The sequence below is a fragment of the Hibiscus syriacus genome, unplaced genomic scaffold (genome assembly GCF_006381635.1).
Source record: "Hibiscus syriacus cultivar Baekdansim isolate YM2019G1 unplaced genomic scaffold, ASM638163v2 tig00116951_pilon, whole genome shotgun sequence".
Taxonomy (NCBI): domain Eukaryota; kingdom Viridiplantae; phylum Streptophyta; class Magnoliopsida; order Malvales; family Malvaceae; genus Hibiscus; species Hibiscus syriacus.
This window is the reverse complement of record NW_024063482.1, coordinates 43,908-69,075: the sequence shown is the minus strand read 5'-3', so window position 1 is coordinate 69,075 and position 25,168 is coordinate 43,908. Positions and strand designations below refer to the sequence as shown.

The 25,168-nt window shown below is 30.9% G+C and overlaps 1 protein-coding gene across 1 annotated transcript; it reads left to right on the top strand.

Annotated features, from left to right (window-relative positions):
- Window positions 1–18,112: 18,112 nt before the first annotated feature.
- LOC120188879 (probable indole-3-pyruvate monooxygenase YUCCA8) lies at window positions 18,113–19,856 on the top strand. Its single transcript, XM_039192260.1, has 3 exons — window positions 18,113–18,879; window positions 18,972–19,343; window positions 19,436–19,856. Exons 1-3 carry the CDS (start codon window positions 18,214–18,216, stop codon window positions 19,667–19,669), a joined length of 1,272 nt encoding a protein of 423 aa, XP_039048191.1. The 5' UTR covers window positions 18,113–18,213; the 3' UTR covers window positions 19,670–19,856.
- Window positions 19,857–25,168: the final 5,312 nt, after the last annotated feature.

The window sequence follows — 25,168 nt, the reverse complement described above, 5'->3', positions numbered from 1 at the left end:
CTATTAGCAATCTAAAAATCATATCCGATAGGGCAAACTCAATTGACAACGTTGTTAGAAGGTGTTTCCCAGATGTATTTCATGGATTTTGTGGTGTTCATTTGTACAAAAATCTAAAATCAAGGTCTGTTGGTATAAAAAATCATAAATGGACATACTGAAATGCTGTAAAAACTTATCGGGAAGTGAATTTTAATAAGCATATAAATTGTTTAAGACGTGTTTTGCCTCAATGTGCTCAAACAATAGAAGATGTCGGGTTTGAAAGATGGTCAAAAGTACATCAACTTGGAGCAATATATGGTTTCATGACGTCTAATAGTGCAGAATTAATCAACGCTCTAAGTCGTCATTCCCGGAAATTATCCATTACTATGTTAATGGAGTTTTTTCAAGCCTCTATTCAACAATGGTACTACAAGAAAAGAAACCATGCAGTTATTATTTCTTTAAATTCGTAACTTATCATATATTTTACTAAGTATTATTTATTTAAATTTACAGGAACATTGGAACGTCGTGTTACACCATGGACTGAAAAAAAGATAACGAACGTGTTGTGAAGTCAACGTCATGTTCAAACACTTTGTTTGAAGTATTGGATAATAACTTAAATGGGCTTGTCGATCTAAATGCAAAGACGTGTTGTTGTAAGAAATGGCAAACATCTGGTTATCCATGTGGCCATGTTATAAAAGTTGCTCTTCATCTAAACCAAGATGATTCAAGCGCATACGCTATGGATTGCTACACTACAGAAGTATATCGACATACTTATGCCGAGATTGTCTACCCATGTCCACATCCTTCTGAGTGGGACATACCAGATGACTTACAAACAGTTTTTCCACCAGTCATGGACAGGAGGCTACCTGGCCGACCAAAAAATCATAATCGTATACCGTCTAAGGGTGAAGAGAAGAGGATATCGACATGTAGTCGGTGCAAGGAAAGTGGTCATACAAGGTTGACCTGTGGATCACCAATGCTATCACAATCATCTTTTCCTCTACAAAAAAGTGGATCCTCATCAAAATCCAAAGCTCATATGGTGCCAAGCAAAAGGAAATCAAAATCGCAATCAAAATCAAAATCGCAATCACAACTGGCTTCACCTTTTGGGACTTATTTACTTAGGTGATTTTTAAATGCAAAGGTTGTACTATGTGTATTTTATGTGTGAATGCATACATTTTCAGTTAGACATTCATTAGTAACTTGAGTTTAAACATTGCTATGATCTGTTCAGTTGTTATCATGTTGGGATTTTCTCTTGTGTTTGATTGCTTGGATAGTTGTTCTCTTCCTTCTTCAAGTGTCCTTAGCTTGTATTTATAGCTTGGAATGTGTTTGATGTTGTATATAACTTGATGTTGTATGTTGCGATCAACGCGAAAGTCAAATTCGCAACGCGAAATAAGCGTTGCGATAGTCAAATTCGCAACGTGAAATTGCAAACCAAAAATCGCAACGCTTATTTCGCGTTGCGAATTTGTACCTTCAACATAATGCAGATTGAATTTAAAACAACAAATCAACTTTTACAAATCAATTAAACAAGCAAAAAAATAATTATTATTTACACATCTTAAACAAATCAACTTTTACAAATCAATTAAACAAGCAAAAAATAATTCTTATTTCCTCATCAATTAAACAAATCAAATTTCAATGTAAAATTTAATTAAACAAGCAAAAAAGTGTACCTCAAACTGTTGTTTATGCACAAATACATCAATTTCACGCAGCTCACGTCAGGAATAACCTGCAGAAACCAAACATTTGCTCAAACAACACTTTCTACATATTTAAAACCAATAAACAACAAATTATTGATTTCTAGGTACTTAACCAAACATTTTCAAACCAACAAAGAGTATATATGTTAATAACACTTGCTCAAATTTACCAATTGTTTATGCAAACTTTCAGCACGTGGGTGCAGGTAGGCAACGTCTCGCATATATCGCTCGAGCCATAAAATGCCGAAACCATAAGCCTACTCCCCTAACTCATCCCGTGGAGGTGGAGAACAAGGAGATAAATTTCGTTGCCTCTTTTTCGGTCGCCTATCATGAGGTGATGGTGGATAAGAGGCTCGATGATGTGATGGAATAGGTGATGGTAGAGGTGGAGAAGAGGCTCGATCAGGTGATGGCTCCGGGTGTCGAGCTGTAAAATCGGTCCGATCAGGTGATGGCTCTCGAAGTGGGGGATACTCATCATTCGCCCCATCAAAAAACCGCTTACTAGCTTGCCACCAATCAGTGGCAAGCTCAGCCTGGTGGCAAGCTCAGCCTCTGTGGGTGTCAGCCTCTGTAATGGATAGTTGGCCTCCTAACAATATAAAAGCTCAAACAAAGTTAAACTTGTACTAGTAATAACTTGTTTATATATGGTATTATTTGTGTGTTAATTTACATAATTCATCGTCGTATATGGGAGTAACTCTTCCCAATCCAATATGCGAATCCTCTTCCAGGTAATAGCCCTAGGAATATCATTTGATCTTTTTATCGCATATGTCTGCATGCTGGGGAAAGCCTCAAATATCCAAATCTACAAACAATATAAAACACAAATATTAGTAATTGTTAAATAATTAATTATAATTTTGGAAACATTATATAGAAATTCTTACCTTAAAGGCCCAAGTAAAACCTGTCAAAGTGTATTTAGAACCATCGCCCTGCAAACTTTTTCGGTCCTCAAAGGCAGACGACAACTTCTTCTAGGTATCTTTCCATAGATATAAACCCCACGGAAATAGGTTCCATGCATTTAGGTCCTCTACCAATAATATTAGGTCCTCAGAGATAGGTTGTCTGCCCTCTTTGCCTAAAAAGCCGGCATGCAAAAGTAATAAATGGCATACTCGGACAACATCAAGGTCATCCATCCGAGTAAAATCATCTGTAACAAATAATCTCTTGAAGTCGTCGACTTGTAAAATCGGTTTCGACTTTGCCAGCTCAGGAAAAACCCGAGATAACCATGATGGGCGGGAGATATGACTAGTGTATCGGGTTACTTCATCGTGTCCGAAACGTAGACCAGTGATTAAGCAAAACTCCTCCCGCCCAAAACAAGTATACGCCGGTGCCAGAGGAAATGAAACCATATCTCTTCATCACCACGTTGTATCCTCTTGGGTAGATCGTTAGTCATGGTCTGAAGAAACAAACGTGTCAACATAGCATCTCCACCCGTATGTTGTACTTTCAGCCATGGCCCGAAGCAAGTATCCTCAAACAAATTTCTTTGTAGAGGTGTAAGCGTCGACGTAATTTTAGTGGTTAGGCTTAATTTATTCCTTAAGGTCAATGCAGCCGAAAAAAAATTCTACAAAAACAATAAAAATACCAAGTTAGATATACCAAAAACTACAAATTATACACTATAAACAGACATGATACTAAACAGAGAAAACAAAGCCAAATATGTTTCAAACTAACACGATATTCACAAGCTGTCATTATTCCATCATAGTTCACAAAATGCATCAAATAACATTCCAGAAGTAAGCACTTATATAAACATTTAAAAGGACAACATATAGGTTTAGTGCATGTTCAAAGACAACATAAATGGTAGTAGTTTATTCTTGAAACTTAAATTAGCAACATTGTGAAGTTAGTATTTGTCTTTGTTTTGTCTTTTTGTTGAAGTGATGCAATTCATTCAAGTTTCAATTTGCAGAATAAGAGTAGTTTCTGAAACTTAAATTCACAACGAGAAAATTGCAACGCGAAACTAAAATCGCGTTGCGATTTTCATTTTCGTGTTGCGAATTTAAGTTTCAAAAACTATTCTTCTGCAAATTGAAACTTGAATGAATTGCATTTCTTCAACAAAAATACAAAACAAAGACAAATACTAACTTCACAGGGTTAAAGACTAAACAGTTTAGCAGTATTGGCAGCAACCGAATGAATTTACTAAGCAATCTCAGTGAAATGTTTAATCTTTATATATATTGAAATTACCAGTAAATTTATCATCAATATAAGAAAAATCTAATAATAATACAAAATTTTCAAAATAAAAATAAGAGATTAAAAAACTAACCATCGGTGGTTGATTTTCTATTTCTGACCGTGAATGGTTGTGAGGGTTGCTCTGAGATATGGAGATAGACGGATTTCACCGGAGATGGGGACGGATTTCGTCGGAGATGGGGACGGATGTCGCCATAGAGAGTGAGAGATGGAGATGAGATTGAGTTGTGATTTAGGGTTTTAGGTTATGATTTGCGATAATACTGTTTACATTTGTGTTGCGAAATTAATATTGTGTTTCGCGTTGCGAATTTGACTTTTGTGTTGCGAATTTGGCTATCGCGTTGCGAATTTGACTTCTTTGTTGCGATTTACAAATTCGCGTTACGAATTTGACTTTTGTGTTGCGGATTTGACTATCGTATTGGGAATTTGACTTTTCTGTTGCGATTTACAGATTCGCGTTGCGAAATTAGAGTTCGCATTGCGAATTTATTGGTCATTTTGGTAAATTAAAAAAAATTTGGTTAAAATCGTATATTATAAGGTATTTTAGGTCACTGAGGTTATTTTCTCTATAATTTATTGGGATGTTTAATTCGAGTAGCGTTGAGCGCAGCTGGTCCATGGTATTGGTCGTCACATGGCGCGCACCATGCCCATGGTAGCTGTTAGTATTGGTTCATGGAAAAATCCAAATTATATAGTGGGCCTTGCTTTAAGCTGTTATCCAAATTTCAAAAATTGTCTATAAAGAGTTGGTTGTGAAGACAAACATTTGAAGCCGCTCTCTTGATTAAGATAGTGATGGCAATGTCAAGACAATTCCAATGTAAGAAAAGAAATCATCTTGTTGGGTTCAAATAAAACATGCGTTTAATACAACGTCTCTTTCACTGCAAATACATTAATTTCAGTTTATACTTGTTTGTATTGGATATTATGGAGCAGTGATATCTCTGCATGTGTTCAGTTTTCATTACGAATATGCTCTACATTAATTTATACCATTCAAAATTCCACGCATTAATTCACCTTCTGCTTTCCCTTGCACACTTGCTCATGTTCTGCTCAGATTTGATTCCCCCATTTATTTTATTATAACTTTATTTGTTAGTTACAGTTTTTACAGTTAAGTCAGACCATATTTTATGAAGTTTTCTTTAGCCAGCAGACGAACAAGCCCGTTTGCTGATTAAAGTCGAACTGAAAAAGGAAAGACAATTTAAGGGGAAAAAAACAGCGATTTTCAAATATTTAAGATTAGCAAAAGTGTAAATCTTAATTATATTAATACACTAACATTAAAATATTAATGTTTAATATAAAACTATAGGATTTACGGTAAGAATAAAATAAAAAAAACAAATAATAAAATGAAAGATGAAAGATTGTTTATGCTTTGGTGCTCTCTCTCTCTCTCTCTCTTCTTTAGAGTTTATGTTGTTTTTTATAGATTAGATTAATTTTTTTCTTTGATTTTGTTTAGTCGCAGTTTTGATATTGGTTACCAATCGTCGATTTTTTTTTCTTTATTTTTAATTTTTTTAATATGAATAATTATGTTTACACTTTTTTGACAAAATATGTCTTATTTTATCACTCTTTTGTCTACATTTATTTAAGATATGCAATACATGTTGTATTACTTTCTTATTACATATTATAAAATTACAAAATTTGTAGAATGAATAAGAGAAAAAATAAAAGATAAATAACTACCAATATGAGTGAAAGATACGATCTTATTTTTCAATTATTTGTACATTATAAACTTTATAAAGTCACTATTTATACAATTATAATTGTAGCTATAAAGATAGTGTTACACTAAAAAGAAAGATCAAGGATTTAATGAGTTAAAAGTTGGAATGACATTCATATTTAATAAAACTCATAACAATATTATTTTTCTAATAAATTTTAATATATTGGCTATTAAAACTGAAATAACGCTTTTGTATCATATCAAATTACACTAATATTTAAATTATATAATTTTGAATTACACTTTTACTAAAATTTCGCAGGGTATAATAAGCACAAGGAAGAGTCAACAAAAGGTTGACTCATACAGATGTTTTATATTAGGTTGGAACGTCAGAACCAATTGACTTTCTATTTGGGGGAAGCACAAGTAACTACAAACCATCACATGGCAGTGAAAATGAACATTGAAATTAATTAAACATTGGACGGTTTTGATGAGTCTTATGCCTAATTATATCTCAAGGTCAAAACCATGACCGCCCTTGGATAATACCTGCCATAAATATACGTGTTATGCATGCATGTGCTACTAAAAACACAATAACCAATTATAAATAATATATATATATATATATATATATATATATGGGAAAGCTAACCCTCAAAACATTTCTTCTTCTCCTAGTATAATAATTAATTAACTAAATAGTGTAGTTTTGCGAGGAAAAATGAAAATAATTAGTGGAAAAACTGGGATTTTAATAAATTATTATTATGTCTGCCTGTGCTTTAAGAGGACCAAAAAGGCATGGAAATAAAGGTGGACAGGGTAGGAGTAGGCCACTTATCAACGTGGCGATGTGCATGAATCTTCTTCATTCTGAAACAAACACGTAGACATTTATTTCCTTGCTACTCCAACAACATTAGATCCGGTAATAATATTTGTGTATTACTTTTTAATATGTATTATAAAATTTGCACTTGGTGAGGTATATCCATTCTAAAAAATCTCGCAAACAAAATTTGGTCGTTGGAGTAGTCCAACATAATAATGTCATGTATTTTTATCAAAATAATAATGTCACGTATTCCATTAATAAAACTAGTATTCAGCATGTATTTTTATATCAGAAAATTAATAAATATCAGAACAAATATAAAACAAATTATAATATATATGTCAAACTTTATATAATTAATATTTTCTTAGTAACCTTTCTTAATCATTGATAACATATACACACTTGCAGATAGAATTGCTAGAATCCCATAATATCAAAGGAGAACAACACTCATTTTAACTATCGATGTCACTCAATGAGTTCTAATTAAATAATTATATTTTAGATTTACAATATAAATATATTAAACCAATAATTTTAACATATTATTCAAATATATTTAAAGTGAAAGATCAATTAGATTATAGTTGACAGTAAGAGGTGTTAAATAAAATGGTTAACCGTAATTAACAAATAATTAAGCTTACCATAATTCGGGAAGAACATTACTTTGTCTTGATCGAATCGTCATTAACTTATATGGTATTATATATAAGAGAATACTTCATGTGACTTATAGTAAACTATACCTCTATATTAAGGGAATCTCGAAGGGTTTTCCTTCCAACACGTGTCCTTCCTAAACCTTTTAAGCAAGTTTTATGCATCAGATACTTCGGCAGAACATGAGACGGGTGATTACTGACCTACCAACTTGGCATGGAAGTGTTGTTTCATGTTTTTTTATTATTATTTGATTCTTTAGTTTTAATTAATTTGATTTTTATTCATTCTTTTAATTATAATTTTTTAAAAGATGGGGTTTCATGATGATTTATAAGTTTGTTTATACTTCATAAATAATTTGAAAAAAAATTAAATTCATTATTAACTAACTATTTTATTATATGATTTATATTGACACGTATATTAATTTTTTTATTTATATTTAACTTAAAATAATCGGTATTGACAGGTCAATGTTGCACTTATATTTAAATAGAGATATAAAATACGATTTTGTTATTTTTATTTAATTTTAAATGAATAATTAAAAGGGTTAGCACCCATTAGCGTTGTCAACACGTTCCCAATCGGTTGAGTATTTATACTGAACTAACTGTAATTTTTTTAATATTTTTTAAATGATGTATTTAAAATAGTTATTTCATTTAGTGTGATGATGAAAGAAATATTATTTAATTTCAATTGATATTGATTAATTTATACATTAACCTAAATAGAATAATTTTAAACTAGTTAATTGCATCAAATGTCCTCAAAGTATGACCCTCATTTTAAACAAATCCATAAACTTTTAAATGTTTCAATTTCACCCCTAAACTATGACTATCATTCCAAATTAGTCCTCAAACTTTTGAACATTTCAATTTTATCCTCAAACTATGACATTCATTCTAAATTGGTCCCCAAACCTTTTGGACATTCCAATTTCATCCTAAACTATACATATATACTAATCACATCCATTGTTAATAAAATCATTAGGCCAATTTATATTATTTTATTTTTGAAAAATAAAATAAAATTTAGGTTAAACTATGATTGAAATTAATTACATATTTGGATGAGTTTAAGATGAAATTAGAATATTCAAAAGTTCGGGGCCCGGTTTAGAAAGAGAGTCATAGTTTAGGAATGAAATTAAAATATTTAAAAAAATAAAAATTTATTTAGAAGGAAAGTCCTAGATTGAAAATGAAATTAAAATGAAAATTATAATTTGAAGATATGTTTTTTTTTAACTGACCCTATTCCCATATGTAATGGGGGTAAGGAGGAAGTAGGGTAGTATGTTGCCCCCAAAGTCAGTTTGAGAGCAGCTTCCGTGGAATACCTCCGTTATGAATTGCCCTCAGTGAGACTCGATCCCACGACCACAAGGATAAGAGCCTTGCGCTCTACCAACTGAGTTAGATGGACAATTCTTGAAGATATGTGATGCATTTAATTCAAAATTTTATAGCAGAAATATGACCACAACAATTTTTTATTTTTTATTATGTGGATAAACACAAAGAGAAACCGTATTAAAATGCTGCGGGCTTTTGGGGTTTGGATGAGGGGCGGCACCTAGAATTCCGAGAACCCTATTCACATTATTATTAAAACCCCATTTTAAGTGTTACAAAATATAATAATAAAGGGACAGTAATTGCCACAAGCAAAGCTTTGGTTGCGCCAGGTGCAAGGCCCCTAACATGCTTTCTACATTACTTCTATTTCATTCGTATTTTACCCACCCCATCAACTCAATATGGCTGTTGGCATTTGTTCTTTAACTACATATTTTAGGTTTTTCGGTTTTAGTTCATGCATATGCTACTTATAATTTTTTAATTTAGTTGATATCAAAACTTAATACAATATTAATTTAATATTAATTATAGTTGATTTAATAAAATAAAGTATTATATTTTTGTTTAATGGCACGTGAGACCCTTAAAATTTTTTCATGAAAGTAATGTGATTCTTGAACTAATTTTATATTTAAAGTGGTAATCGAATTCAGAAAAGCCCAATGTGGTCCTTTAATTGATAATTTTCGTCTTTGATAGTTACGATACTGACTTGACAACTTATAGTACTAACACGACTCACGATAATATATAATACTCAGCCTATGGTGATTGATGATGTGATCTAAGTTGATTTTTTGGTAGAGTTCAATGGTCAAATTAATTTTTTAGACTTCAAGGGCTTATTTGATTTTTTAAAAAGAAAAATATTTTTTTGAATTAATGTAAATTTGAATAAATAAATTATTAATGAATTAATTTTATAAGTAATTAAAAATAATCGATGTTCTTTCTATGTATCACCATAACCGCTGTTTGTTATATTCTTTTTGTAAGGGGAAAGATGAAAGAATTGTTTCGTATTTAATCTCGAACTAATATAGATAACAATTTAATATTTTTTTATTACTCTACTCTACTTATAGTTCAGTCAACACTCTTAATATTTCCATACATATTATTTATAGTATACAAGTTATTGAATAATCATAGTTCATCATTTTTGAGTTTAAGAATAAAAATATAACTTATATTTAATGGTTTATGAGACTCTTATTTTTTTTAAATATGTGATTCTTTTAACTTATTATATATATATACTTTATGATTTTTACATGAAAAATTCAATATGACGTTTTGACTAACAATAATTATTGTTAAAAGTTACAATATTAATATGAAGATTCACAATATTGATATGATGTTTAACATGTGAATGATAATATAAAATAAGTATTTAACGGATTATTTTTAAAATTTAAAGACTTATTTAATCTTTACAAAATTAAAATGAATAAATTATTTAAAATATAAAAAGATTTAAAAAATTATGAAAACATTTAAAAAAAAGTAAAACTACTGAAAATATTATTAAAATTTTGAATAAAAATTATTAAATTTAAAAATATTAGGAGTTATAAAATGAAAATTATTAGTTATTAAAGAATTAAAATATTTATAAAGCACTAAAAATTCTTGAACACTTTTATCGAAAAAGACTTCAACTATTACTCCTTAGTTTGAGTTTCCTTGACCATATTTTCAGTTGAATCAACCTTGCATTAGAGTAATAGTATATTTCAATTAGGATTGCATTATATGATCACGATTCTACCATACATGTATTTTCTATTTCACCATAAATCAATTTTATGATACGTATACTTACGACATCTCTCTTTATGCATTACGATAATGATTTCTCAAACGACACAACCTTTACCTCAATAATGTTATCCTTTGATCAAATTATTCCATGAATTGAATTTTACTTAACTGTCTACGATTATATTACGTATATCTGGCGTAAAAATTTTGTATAAGGGTATCACCTTCGTATTAAATATTTAGATTTAAGTCTCCTCATTCTAAAATGTGGAATAAAATAACACGACTGAAACATAATGATCATATGCTTGTAATGTATTGTATGTCCCATAATAAGTCTTATTCTTTTACTCTCTTTTTATGGGGTCGATGACTATTCATAACTATTATTTTAACATCAAAAAAGAGTTTGATATCACACCATATTTTTTGTTTAAAGATTAAATAAGTCATTAAACTTGTAATTAAAATTAATTATGTCTTTAAACTCAACCAAAAATTTAATTGTACCATCGAACTCGACAAATAGAATCAATTTAGTCTCTCTATCATATCACAATTCATAGATGAATTGTCATGTCAGCATCACATACGCTTATGTCATCATATCTAATTGTCACGTTAGCATTGTTAATTGGCATATCAACATCATAACGATCAACGTTGACTAAAAAGTGAAATTTATGCGATTGAATGAGTTTGAGAATATAATTAATATAATAAAAATTAAAAAAAAATTATTGATTGAAATTATTACAGAAAAAACAACACCTTAAACCCTTAAATTATTGATGGAATATCCCTTATTAATGACTTTCAATTATTGAGATACACTCTTTTTTGTAATAATTTATCAAGTTGTTAGCTTTCATGCTATCTAACATGTGATTACATAAAACACAAATTAATATATAACGGTGTCAACTAATTGCAAGGTGGCTTGACTTGTTTAGTTTTAAGATTTCTATAATATTTTCAGTTAACCGTTAGCCATAATTATACTGTACCCTTGCTTCTCTTGGAACAAATATCTTAATGTTTTAATAATAATAAAATTGTAAGTGAATAAACTTAAAATTAATATAGTATAACAAATAATGCAAAGTATGAACATAATTTTAGACATGACGGGAAAATATATAATGTCGTAAAACTATATATTTAAAAAATAAATATAATATTAAATGAGCTATTAACGTGTAAAATTTTGTTTAAATTATAATACTTTTTATACACAAAAATAATACGAATACAATCAGAGATGGATGTAAGATTTTATGTTTAAAGTGTGAACTTAGAAAATTATATTAAAAATTTAAAGGTGAAAAATTATAAAATTTAAGAGGACGTGAAATTAGATCATCTTATTGTCACCCTTAAACTGTCGTGGTGTGCATTCATTTACACCATTTGGGAATAAAGGAATCGTAGGATTTTCAGAGGCATTAGCAGATCAGAGGATGATATAGTTTAAGCAGACTATAGGTCTCCATTTAAGCAATAGAACTATCAATAGATTAGATAGCACTAATTTATTTCTTTGTAATCAATGGGGTATAGCTTGATTTTTGTTGTATAGGTTCTCCTTATTTTGTTCCTTTCATTGGATTGTTTTTGTAGCAGGTTCCTGCCTTCTTGGATAATAAAACTTACTTATCCAAAAAAAAAATTAGATCATCAATAAGAAAATACAAAAAAAAATCTAAACTACATAAGAATTTAAAATTTTCAATGGATACAATCCAACATTACCTCGATCCATTTTGAATGCAATATTTTTCACATTAAGGGGTTGTTTGTTTACTTCAGAATGATTAAGCGTTGAATGATTCAAATGCTGAATGATTCAGAGGCTCTGTATGAATTAGCTCTGAATGTGACATATTGTTTGATAATGGCTCTGAATCATTCAGAATGTACTTATGTGCTGAATCATTCAACACTGTTTTGTTGAATCATTTAGAGGTGAGAAACAAACACGCTGAATGCTAAACCAAACAAATAGCCCCTAAGTTTTTATTTCAAACGATTTCAATATACATGTTCGTATGATTCTCACAATCAAATATATATAATAAAATATAATCAAAACTAACTTAATTTCGATTACACTCATTTAATTGAAATTTTAAACAACACCGATATAATTATTCAATGATCAACTCTCCTTTCCCTTTGAATTGGAAGCTCTACATTGATCTTGGGCTTCAATCATCATACACACACAATCGAAGGGTACAATAAACAGTCAACCAAAATAATCAAATATTATTAAGGCTGATGAAAATGAAAGTAATTACTTTTAGCATTTTTTTTCCTGCCTTTATGACACATTTTCTCTTCTTTTAGCATGTTTTCGATCTTTTTATCAGTCGTTTGAGCATTCTCTTTCTTTAATTTTCTCAATGTTAGATTTGACATTGTCTCGATCGATCAAGATGCCACTTTTTTTTATCTTGATGATATTCTTTGCTTTGGAAACCCATATTGAATTTGGATACGCAATTTGATTTCGAATATAGTTTTTTCATGATATTTGACTCTAATTTACGATGGTCGGTGTTCATTTAGTAGTTAGATCCCTTGTTGTGGTTTGCTTGTCAATGCAATCAGATTTGTTTATAATTGTATCTATATTTTGTTCGATGAGTTTTTAACTTTTTCCTCGTATGGTCCTTACATGATCTCAAGTGGCTAGTTTATTGTATCAATTGTTATAGAAAATGTTTTAATTATGTGTTTAGTTTATATTTATAATTATAAAGCTTCATGGTAATTTTAAATATTTACTCTTTTTCTAATAAAACTATCTCCTATTTGAATGAAAAACTGAACTTAAATTAAGTAATGAGTTTTGTGAATCACTCCTCCAAATATACCCAGTTCTTTTTAATTTAAGCTCTTTAGCAAGAGAAAGTGACATCTCTCATGCTGGATCTTGCTGCAAGATATACAAACAAAATCATGCAAATAAAATATGTACGTCAGATAGATAACTATATGTTTTAATTTGTTCATGAAAACTAAGTGACAAACCACAATATTTATGCCACAACTCACAACTGCAACCAGCAAAATGCATCTTACAGCACAAACCATATTTCCTCAGATTTTATTCTTTCAAATAGGTTGTAATATTCATATTTCCCCCTCCCCCCAAAAAAATCCGTCCACAACACTGTAATCACTAATACTAATCCAATTAACTTCAAGGGTATGAAGAATCAGCAAAAGAATCCTTCCCTCTAAAATAAATAGGCAATTTGGGTACCAATCATTTCTACTAAGATTTATGTTCCTCTCAAATCCAAACACATGACACTAAACATTCCAATTCAGATTAATTGATATTGTCTTGTAGCTTCGAAGGTTTTGGACTAGAAGATCTTCTAAATCTTTCCAAGCTTCTAACTAATGACTTGTTAATGGAAATTAAATTATTTAATATGTAAAATATATTATTTTCAATGTGCTCATATATAATATTTGTTGAGGACTTTGATTGAGGCTTTGCCATATATTCTTCGAGAGCTCTCATGTTGTCATGTGCTTTCATATTCCTTCTATCTTGTAATTTATAATATGCATGTAATTGAAACTATCATTTGACTATTAGTCTTTTATTAGAATAATCAGTTAGGACCAAAACACTTATAATTTAATTATTCAACAGATCGAAATTCAATTTAATTTAACAAATTAAAACGATTTTAAACTTGGGTTAAATTTTTTCTATAATCATATATATTTTTTATACAAGTGGAAGGTACAATTAAATATAGGAGAATTAGGCTTTGAATAGTGGTTAAAGTTTTATATTATACTTTTGCATATGGAATATTTCTTAAAATTTTACCTTTTACGATATTCTAATAATAATAGTAATACAAAATGTGAAAGTAGTAGGTGACATTAGTGTGCATGTATTTTTTATACATATGCTACTTTGAGCTATTCAAAAAAAAATATGCTACTTTGAGAGAGAGAGAGAGAAATGGTGAGCTAATTTTTTTTAATGAATGATAATTATGGAGATGGGACTTCTTGTAATCTTTTGGGGCCCTCTATTAATCATGATACGAGCCTAAACTTTGCATAATTTTTAATAAAAGTTTATATTTTTTATACTTTAAAATTTAAAAATATTTCTAGACAACCCTAAAACCTAAAATTATAATCACACAAATCCATATATATTATGAAGGTAAAAATAAGTGTTGAGAAAGCTTCCCCTTTATTTCGCTCGACTCATATTAAAAGTAGAAATAGGGGTTTGAGAGAGAACTTAACCCTCTTTAATGGTAAATTTTAAAATTTAATTAGTTTGAGTCTGATTTATGGTTTGTTAGTAGTCTTTCAGCAGTTTGATCTTTTTTGTGGTTCGTTTGCCAATGCGATTAGATATGTTTGTATCTATCTTTGTTCGAGTTTTTTTTATTAGATTTTAATCTTTCCTTGTATGGTCCTTATGTGATCTTAAGTTGTTATTTTTGTTTCAATTATTATAGGAAATTGTTCCAATTATGTGCTTAATATACAATTATAATTATAAATCTTTATTGTAATTTAGAATATCTCCTATTTTGAATAAAATTAGTGATTTCTCTAAAAAAATTAAAATTAAAAAATAATAAATTTATATTTCACCTAAAAATTAATTTTATTTCGACATCTAAAAATTTATAATTTAATTTTATGCAAAAAAATTTCGTTTCACCCTAATTTTAGGATAGTTGAAGTCAATGAGCCAACCAAGAAGGTCCTAGACAAATATATATATATATATATATATATAATATGGGGCAAGATCCAATTACATAGTATTTATATATTTTTTAGGATCGTTGGATGAGGAGAATCAAAGGTTGAGATTAACAGTATGAAATGTGAAGATATTAACTGGAAAAAAATAATGAGTTAATCTCAGCTTTTGATATCTCCTCATCCAACGATCCTTAAAAGGTGTAAAACTTAAAAAATTTACACTAAGTGTAAGTGAATCCTAATCTATATAATACATATGGAAAGATTAGAAGCATATGTAGAGATTCTACCAAACTTAGTAAAATAATGGATTATAAAATAATATTATTAAAAATAATTATATTTAAATATACTAAAATCTATAAATTTTCAAGTTAATTAAAATTTCACGAACTTGGATTGGACGGAGGGTTTGAACATTAGCTCGGTAAATGAATCAAACGAATATCAACAAAATTAAATATGTTCATATTCGTTTGTTTAACTTTAACTGAATAAATAAACGAACACGAACAATTAAACGAATACATTTTTTTGATTGTGTTCGTTCGTTAAGAAATGTAGCTTATTATGTTTGTTCATAATCATTTGTTAAAATGATAAATGAACGTAACGAACATAAACGACTCAACATAAAATATATAAATAAACGAACATAAATATAAGTTTAATTAAGTAAACGAACATAAACGAATGTATTATCGAACGTTCACGAACGAGCCCTTTATTCATATTTGTTCATGTAATTAAATGAATAGAAAATCTTATTAATGTTCGTTCATTTAATAAATAAACTAACATAAGTAAATTTTTGGCAGAATGATTCGCTAAACGTTGAATCCGTTTACATCCATAATTAAAATAGTGTGGAGGGGTGAGAGAGGAAGGCAATTGATATTCATATATTATGTGGCAATGGATGACAACTACAACTTTTGATTAAGCGTGACTAATATTTATAATTATAGATGTTAGCAAAATTAGCTTTCGGAGTGTATACTTTATAAATAAGGTTGGCATTGCCATTATATTATCGAAAAGGGCTTATGAATGAATATTTCGTACGCGCAAACTCGAATTTCAGTCCTACCAAAAGCAACCTACACCGCCGACTGCCCAAAAAAAGGATTTATAATCCAAGCCAAAAGGTTAGAGAAAAAAAACAACGTTGGGTGTGGAGCGATGCAAGGCTGTGCATGGGATCTGCCTATCATTAACTTTCCTCCTCCTATCTTTTGCACTTTTAGCTTCTTCTCTTTCGACCCTACTTTACTTGAGCCTTAACATTATCAATCGACCACAGATTATAATTCTCCAACTAAATCAGAAAAGATAAATTACCGTCAACCAATACAATATAATCGTTCCATCAACCATAATAATAAACAAAAACCCTAAACCTCAAAAGAAGGAATATAATGCGATGCATTGGAGCGTGTCAAAGTCACAAGCATTCACCGAAAGCGACATTGTTTATCGGCCTTCCACGTACCTTGAATGTTTCAGAATCGTGTGTTCATATACTTTGAACCTCTAGATTATACATCCCTCTACTTTACCATGCATAAACAATATTCTCTCTTCCCACTCACATATATATTTATCCAAATTCCTAGCTTTTTTTCCCTCGTTGCTCGATGTGCGTGATAAATATGTGTGCAATATAATATTATACCCTTTTCTTCTTTAAAATAGATTATAACGCCATATTTTTTAGAAGAAAAAAATCAGGCAAATGAATCATATGAAGGTTCAAAGGTCTAATCATCGTTGTGATCCCAAGGCCATTGAGCAAATTTGTTGAAGACGTGGTAAGTCGGCAGAAAGGGGCTTTTGTGGGTCGAAACTGCCTTACAAGTCGCAATCCCTACGGCTATTGAAGGGGGGCTCATGTGGGGGCACTCTACCCCACGATCGTGACACTGTAAACCAACTTCACTCGTCTAATCCACGTGGGAACATCGCCTACATACTACTCAGCACCCTCTCTTTTCCACGTTGGCATAGATTTTGAATTATTTAATTTATTCCCCCATTTTTATTTTTTTTATCTGTCATGAAAGAAGTCTATTCTAGTGGGTCCATTAGAATCATAAGAGGATGTAATGTCAATTTCTTTGCTTCCTAATTCTCTACTTCATCTTTGGTTAATTTAACCCATTTTACCTCAAATGTGATCTTATCAAACTTCGCTTACTATTAAAGTTTATTAAGTTGGTAGTAGGGTGAATAACAACTTTATTTATTTTTTTTTTAAATTTCAAATTATTCAAGTTAACAAATTTTTAATATAAATTTTGAATCTGAATTAATTTTAAATTTACAAAGATCGATTAAACGAAAAATTGAAAATTAGAATAGAATCGTTTTTATTATTTTTTATAATTTGATCACGATCAATACTTTTTTCCTCAAAAATATATTTTTTTAAAAATAATATTATAAAAGTATCATATAATTTTTGATGATATTTGATTTAAAATAATATTATACATCTCATTTATCCATATAAAAAAGAATACTAAGTACTATATATGTATATTATATCTTCGATTTAAATTTTATAAGCTCGACTTGATAAAATTTTAAATTAAATTTAAATAATAAAACACTACTTATAAATTCGATTGAATATTTATCCCTAATTGGTGGAGCATATACAATAATTGATATAGAAATAATATGGAATCTCAAACTTGCAATTAAATTTACAAGCACATTTGATGTTGGGAATCAAAAGCATTGAAACTCCGTGTTCCCATTGGTAACCCAAGTTTCCTCTCTTCTTGCTTATTTTATACCAATCTACTTTGTTTAAGCATAATATGAATATAAAATCTATTGAATTATTCCATAAAATAACAAAAGGTAACCATTGGCTTATGATTTGAGACTGACCCCTTTATTTTAACATGGCCCTTTCATTAGCAGCTCCCCTATTTAAGCAGCCCCCATCCCATCCTCTCCCTCCAAACCAACAACAACAACAACCAATTCTCTCCTTAAAAAAATCAAAGATCATCTTTTCTTCTTATTATTTCTCTCTAATCTCAACTCTTTCTTGTGTTTATAAAAGCTTAGTCAAAGACAATGGAGAATCTGTTTCGTCTTGTTGATCAAGACCAAGATTTGTTTCAGCCTAAATGGACTTTGGTCAATGGTCCGATTATCGTTGGTGCAGGACCATCGGGGCTGGCAGCCGCCGCTTGTCTAAAGGAACAAGGGGTGCCCTTTGCTGTGGTCGAAAGAGCTGATTGCATTGCATCTTTGTGGCAAAAACGAACCTACGACAGGCTAAAGCTTCACCTTCCAAAACAATTCTGCCAACTCCCTAAACTAGCTTTCCCAGAGGACTACCCGGAGTACCCAACAAAGAGACAGTTCATTGAGTACCTCGAGTCATATGCCAAGCATTTTGATATCAACCCAAAGTTCAATGAGTGTGTTCAGTCAGCTAGGTACGATGAGACCAGTGGTTTCTGGAGGGTGAAGACAGTTGGCTCGAACAAGACCGAGCTCGAATACATTTGCCGATGGCTTATTGTGGCCACCGGCGAAAATGCTGAGTCCGTGATGCCAGACATTGAAGGATTGTCTGAGTTTGGTGGTGACGTTATCCACGCTTGTGATTATAAGTCTGGTGAAAAATTCAAGGGGCAGAAAGTACTTGTCGTCGGCTGCGGTAACACCGGGATGGAAGTTTCTCTTGATCTTTGCAACCACAATGCTTCACCTTCAATGGTGGTTCGCAGCTCGGTAAGTCATCAGAAAAAAAAGTTTCCTTCTCGGATATTCTTTCAAGAAGAATGAATTCTAATGTTCTGTTTATTTGTTTTTTTCCCATACAGGTTCATGTCTTGCCAAGAGAAATTTTCGGGAAATCGACATTCGAATTGGCTGTTTTGATGATGAAATGGCTACCCCTTTGGCTTGTTGACAAGCTCATGTTGATTCTGGCCTGGTTGGTTCTGGGAAACACTGAAAAATATGGACTCAAAAGGCCATCAACTGGTCCATTGGAACTCAAGAACACACAAGGGAAAACCCCTGTATTGGACATCGGTGCATTGGAGAAAATCAGATCAGGTGACATTAATGTCGTCCCTGGAATCAAGCGTTTCTCACGTGGTCAAGTCGAGCTCTTTAATGGCGAAAAACTCGATATCGATTCGGTTGTTTTGGCTACCGGATACCGCAGCAATGTTCCCTCATGGCTTCAGGTGAGAAATATTCTATTTTCCTTGCAGATTTTAATTTATAAGTCTATACATAGATTAGACCAATGGACTAATGATGTAACATGATGATACAGGAAGGTGAGTTCTTTGCTAAAAATGGATACCCAAAGGCACAATTCCCACATGGGTGGAAAGGGAAAGCTGGGCTTTATGCAGCTGGGTTCACCAGGAGAGGGCTCTCAGGTGCTTCCTTAGATGCCATGAGGATTGCACAAGACATCGGCACTGTGTGGAAAGAGGAAAATAAGCAGCTCAAAAAGAGAAGCATTGCTCGCCATAGACGCTGCATTTCACTTTCACAGTTCTAAAAACTTATAATAATCCTCACCAACAGCTAGGAAATTAGCTTTATTCTTGTAAAAATAATGATACTCACCAAAAAAAAAAATGGGAAAGAAAACAGGTAGCACAGGCTGACAGAGCCCTCTCCAAAGGCCCAAGTTTTGTTTTCTTTGGGCATTTTGTATAACGAGAATGATGGGGCATCTAATTTTTACTTTTGGTTCTTTTAACAGTGTTTGTACCATAATTCCTTAAGTTAAATGATACAGCTTCCTTTCTCTAGATTCCATCATTGCTGGGTCTCTTTAAGGTTCCATTCATAGTAAAAAGGGTGAAAGTGTGGCATTAAAACAGTTTTGCAGTTCCCAAACTCTTTATCTCATGGAAGGGTGCATTACAAATAAGCATCAAATGAAAAGGGTAAAGAAAGGCCCACTGATTCAATGCTTGAGATTTGCAAGTTGCCCCCCCCCCAAATAAGGTTCTAATCGAAAGTAGGACCCTATGGAACCCAGCTCCCACCCTTACCCACTACACACCACTATTCCCTTCATTCCTAAAATTCTTTGTATTATTGTTGTTATCTTTTTTTCATTGACCAAACATATTGTAAATGAATAATCCAAGGCGGCACATGGATTCGAGCAGACCACCCTCAAAGCTCTCATGTCCTAATTATCTGTTTTATGTATATTAACTCAGAAGCTCATTAAAAAGAAAAAGGGGAAAACCTTAGAAGTCCATAAAGCTCTGTTTACTTGTAAGCGAACTACCTGTTTTAAGTATATTATTTCATTGGCTGCTATTGTAATCTTATTACAAATATATTATTCAGTTAGTAGTGTGGGATTACCAAGTTTAGAGCAAATCTGGGATTTTAACTCTTTTCTTCACGAGGAGCAAACTTTCTGCATGAGATCTGTCTCCAGGCATCATGAATATTATTAAACACGTAGATCTGGTAATTTTAAATACAAAACTAAAACGTTTTACAAATTGTTAATATATTTCTTTAACAGAATAAAGTTAAATCATGCCAATGAATACTCAGTTCTAAAACGGATAAGGCAAATTCATATCTGTGAAGCTTATTACAGACAAAAGACTAATCAAACTCCTCTCCACATAACAACTGCGCCCGCTATTTGGAATTTTTACAATACATCAAACATTGCTTTCACCGAACACAAAACTCAAACTTCCCTAAGCTTGTGTTTCCCAACACCCTCTTGTATCCACTACACACTGGAGTCGAGTTTCCTTCTGAATTTTATGTTAAAGGGCAAACTTTTAAGATTTTAGGAGATCCCAGCCTTGAGCCAATTGGTATTGTCTGAGATTCAAGTCCTTGCATTCTCCCATTTCAAAACCAAGTAAAAGCCATGGGGCATTTTCTCTTCACAGTCCCAATATATACAACATACAAGAGACAGCCCGCATTGAAACTAACTCAGAAATTAACAACAGGGTGCTTTGGACAACACTGATATACATAGTAATGCATGTTTCTAGTCCCTTATAATTTGTACGTAACTGCTAACACACACATGGGATGGTTACCTTTTTCCTTTGTCAAAAACCCCTTTACAAGGGACCCATCCGCTTCATCTAGGACAAAACCATAACCTGCAACTCAGAACTTGTTTCTTCACATGCTTGTGTCCTCCGGCGAGGTGGACCTAAACCAAGCAATGAACATTACTAAGAACATGCAAATTTATAGGGAGGGGAAACAAATAGTTTGTCCAATGGCCTAAGCCTTGAATCGCTCTGTAACATGGAAGCAGCACCTACAAAATCACAATTTCTCCGGATTGATCTTGCCAAGTTGTAACAGCATCACACCCAGGGATGGATGTAGGATTTCTGTTAGGGCGAATTTCTAAAACTTTTAACGAAAATAAACTTATAAAATTTTAAGATGAAAACATATTATAAAAAAATTACAAAAAAATATTTAAAATATGAAAAATTCTACAACGCTCGTCAAGTGTAGAAGAGCACGATTAAAGATTATCACTATTAAATTAATTTATAAAACGTTAAATTATAAATTACTAAACGTATAATTATAAATTAATTAAAAATTTAAATGTAATTAATTAAAATACAATATTTATAAAACAATAGTGTTTATAATCTTATTTTAATTATAATTAGATCAAATATTAATTTGAGAAATTTATAAACCCTAAATTATTTTCATAGCTTTAAAGCCATCATCGTTGTTACTGTCGTCGCCACCGTCGTCGTAGCCATCGCTGTCATTGTCGTCGTCCCCACCACCGTCGTCGCCGCCATCAGTATCATCTTTCACCGTCAATTTAGTCTTTGTCGTTCGACGCTGGTGAAAGATGATACCGATGGTGGGACGACGAAGGTGACAGCGATAGCGACGGCATGAGCTTCAAAGGTATGAAAATAAATTAGGGTTTATAAATTTCTCCAATTAATATTTGATCTAATTATAATTAAAATAACATTATAAAACTAATATTTTATTTAAATTAAATTACATTTAGATTTTTAATTAATTTATAGTTATACGTTTAATACTTTATAATTTAACGTTTTATAATTGCTTAATACTGAAATAATTAGGGTAATTTAACATTATAAAAACTAATATTTTATAAATATTTTATTTTAATTAAATTACATTTAGATTTTTAACTAATTTATAATTATACGTTTAGTACTTTATAATTTAACGTTTTATACTGAAAATAAATAAGGGTTTATAAATTTCCCAAATTAATATTTGATCTAATTATAATTAAAATAACATTATAAAAACTAATATTTTATAAATATTTTATTTTAATTAAATTAAATTAAATTATATTTAGATTTTTAACTAATTTATAATTATATGTTTAGTATTTTATAATGTAACGTTTTATAAAGGCTTAATGCTGAAATAAGTGTCTAAATTATGCATCGAAAAACGATTTAGTGCCTAAAGATTTTTTCCTAAAAATAGGTACCTAACGATTTTTCCATTACCATTTTAGGTGTTTGGACATTAACTGTCGTTAAAAATATCTGTTAAGTGACATGTGTCATATTTTGGTAATTTTGATAATTTTATTTAAAATAAAAAACAAAAATTATATTTAAAAAAACTTTAATTTTTTCATATCTTAAAAAAACCCAAGACTTTTAAAACTTTAATTTTAATCTCGTTACCACCTCCAGCCGCAACCAACATTGTTAATTAGTTGAACACCCAACGATGTGTTACTCGCCAGTAGCCCACGAACAAAATCCTCATACTTTCGCAACCAATCGAACACCCAAAAATGGTGTAAATGAAATATTTCAGTTTAGGGCTTTGAATGATTTATGTTTAGGAATTTATAGATTTAGGGATATTTATTGTTCGACCGGTTGCAAAAATATGGGGTTTTCATCGTGGGTGGCTGGTCAGTCACACATTGTTGGATGTTCGACCGATTAACGGTGTTGTTGGCGGTCGGAGGCGGCAAAGGGATTAAAATTAAAGTTTTAAAAATTTTGTTTTTTTTAAGATTTGAAAAAAAATAAGTTTTTTAATTTTAAATAAAAAATTTCAAAATTATCATAACGTGACGCATGTCATTTAACGGAGATTTTTAACGGTGTTAACGTTTGGGTACCTAAAATGGTAATAGAGAAAACGATAGACACTTATTTTTAGTAAAAAATTCTTTAGACAAAAGTTTTTCGAGGCATAATTTGAACATTTATTTTTATATTAAGACTTTTATAAATTAATTTAATAGTGATCATCATTAACAATACTCATACGTATTAGTCGAATATGGCAACGTCATCTTTAAAATATACAATAATTTAAAAATTTTAAGAGGAATTATCCCATCCACACCCCTCCGTCTATTCCTGACTTGGTTTATCCTATCCAGGGACTAAGGGTGTAAACGAGCCGAGTCGAGTTCGAGTATTGATGTGCTCGACTCGAAAACTCTGAAATGAAGCTCGACTCGACTCGAAAACTCGCAAGCTTAAAATTTTCAAGCTCGGATCGAACTCGAAATCCTGAACTGAAGCTCGTGAGCAGCTCGAAAAGGCTCGAAATGAAGAAAAAAAAATCTTAAACTTAACTCGATTGAAGCCTCAAACTCGAATATGAACCTTAAATATATGAAAATTTTACTATATATTTTTTAAAAAAATCAATACATAAATATTAATATATTATATTTTCGAGCTGCTCACGAGCTTTCCGAGTTAAATATCAAGTAGCTCGTTTTGGCTCGTTAAGAACTCAAGTCGAGCTCGAGCTCGAGTCCATTCGATCCGAGTATTTATCGAACCTTAATCGAATCAATCTCGAGTAGCTCGCGATCTATCTCGTCTCAAATAACTCGCAATCTGTCTCGTCTCATTTACAGCCCCACCAGGACTCACATAGGACAAAGGACAGACAAAATATTTACTTCCATTACTAGTTTTTATGGTTAGTTCGAGGGGAAACTGACTTGACAGGCTTTTCAAGAATGATGTTGTGTTTTCAGTGTCAGGTTTCATCGACCAGTTGAGATCTCCGAAGTTTCAGACGAAAAGGTATATCAATGTACAAGTTGAGGCCCAAGTAAATAGACTCCTTTATGTTGTATATACATAACAAAGCCCAAGTTTAAATGCCCATTCCCGTCAATCCATCTTAAACAACTACAAATAAGAATGACACTCCCTGATAAAAGTCTGGCCTACATGTATCGGTTTCGAGGAAGAGTTGCTTCATTGAAGCCCATGTATGACTCGAATGCAAAGTTACAACTTGATAGGTTTATCGACACTAGAGGTAAAGCTTTCTACTCTTAATGAATTAATACCTTAAAATTTGTGTGATTCTTTTGAGATGAATTTATCAAATTCAAATTTGAGAGAATAGGCTTATTAAAAAATTCTTAACGATTTTTACAATTCGATTTCAATGGTCTTAATATAGATAAAATTGATGAAATCACTTATGTAGGTGTTAAAAGTTAATCGCATTTTATGAATGACATTGTCTCGTTTTTTCAGAGTACTTAACAACTAGAGATGTATTAACTAAAATTGTTTATCTATACGAAATTCAAATGGAGTAAAAATTAGTTGTGTTTTATGAGTTACTCTTCTTCCAACAAGTTTCACATTTACTTATTAGTACTTAAGTGTCTAATCTTTTTGTTGTTCTTTTCATATTTTACTTAATTTTTTTTATCTTTTTTTTTACATTAGTGAAAAAAGACAATACAAATTAATTATGCATGTTGATTAAGAAAAGACTTGTAAGAGAATGTTTATAGTCTCCTACCTTGCTCTCATTGAGTAGTAGAGAATTAGACCTAATACATGCTTACTGTTACTATTCACTCGACTTGCTTCGTGTTCATGTTAATATATATATATATATATATATATATATATATATATATATATATAATAATAATAATTCTTATTTAAGAGAAGAAAAATAGAATTTTTATTCCTAATAAGTATTAAACTCATAATTCAAGAAAGAGGGAAAGTGTCAA

What these genes read in the sequence shown, in the direction of transcription:
- LOC120188879 (XM_039192260.1), top strand. Translation starts at nt 18,214, where the DNA reads ATGGAGAATCTGTTTCGTCTTGTTGATCAAGACCAAGATTTGTTTCAG. An exon ending in CAATGGTGGTTCGCAGCTCG is followed by an intron (nt 18,880 to 18,971) that starts GTAAGTCATCAG and finishes TTTCCCATACAG; the next exon opens with GTTCATGTCTTGCCAAGAGA. An exon ending in ATGTTCCCTCATGGCTTCAG is followed by an intron (nt 19,344 to 19,435) that starts GTGAGAAATATT and finishes ATGATGATACAG; the next exon opens with GAAGGTGAGTTCTTTGCTAA.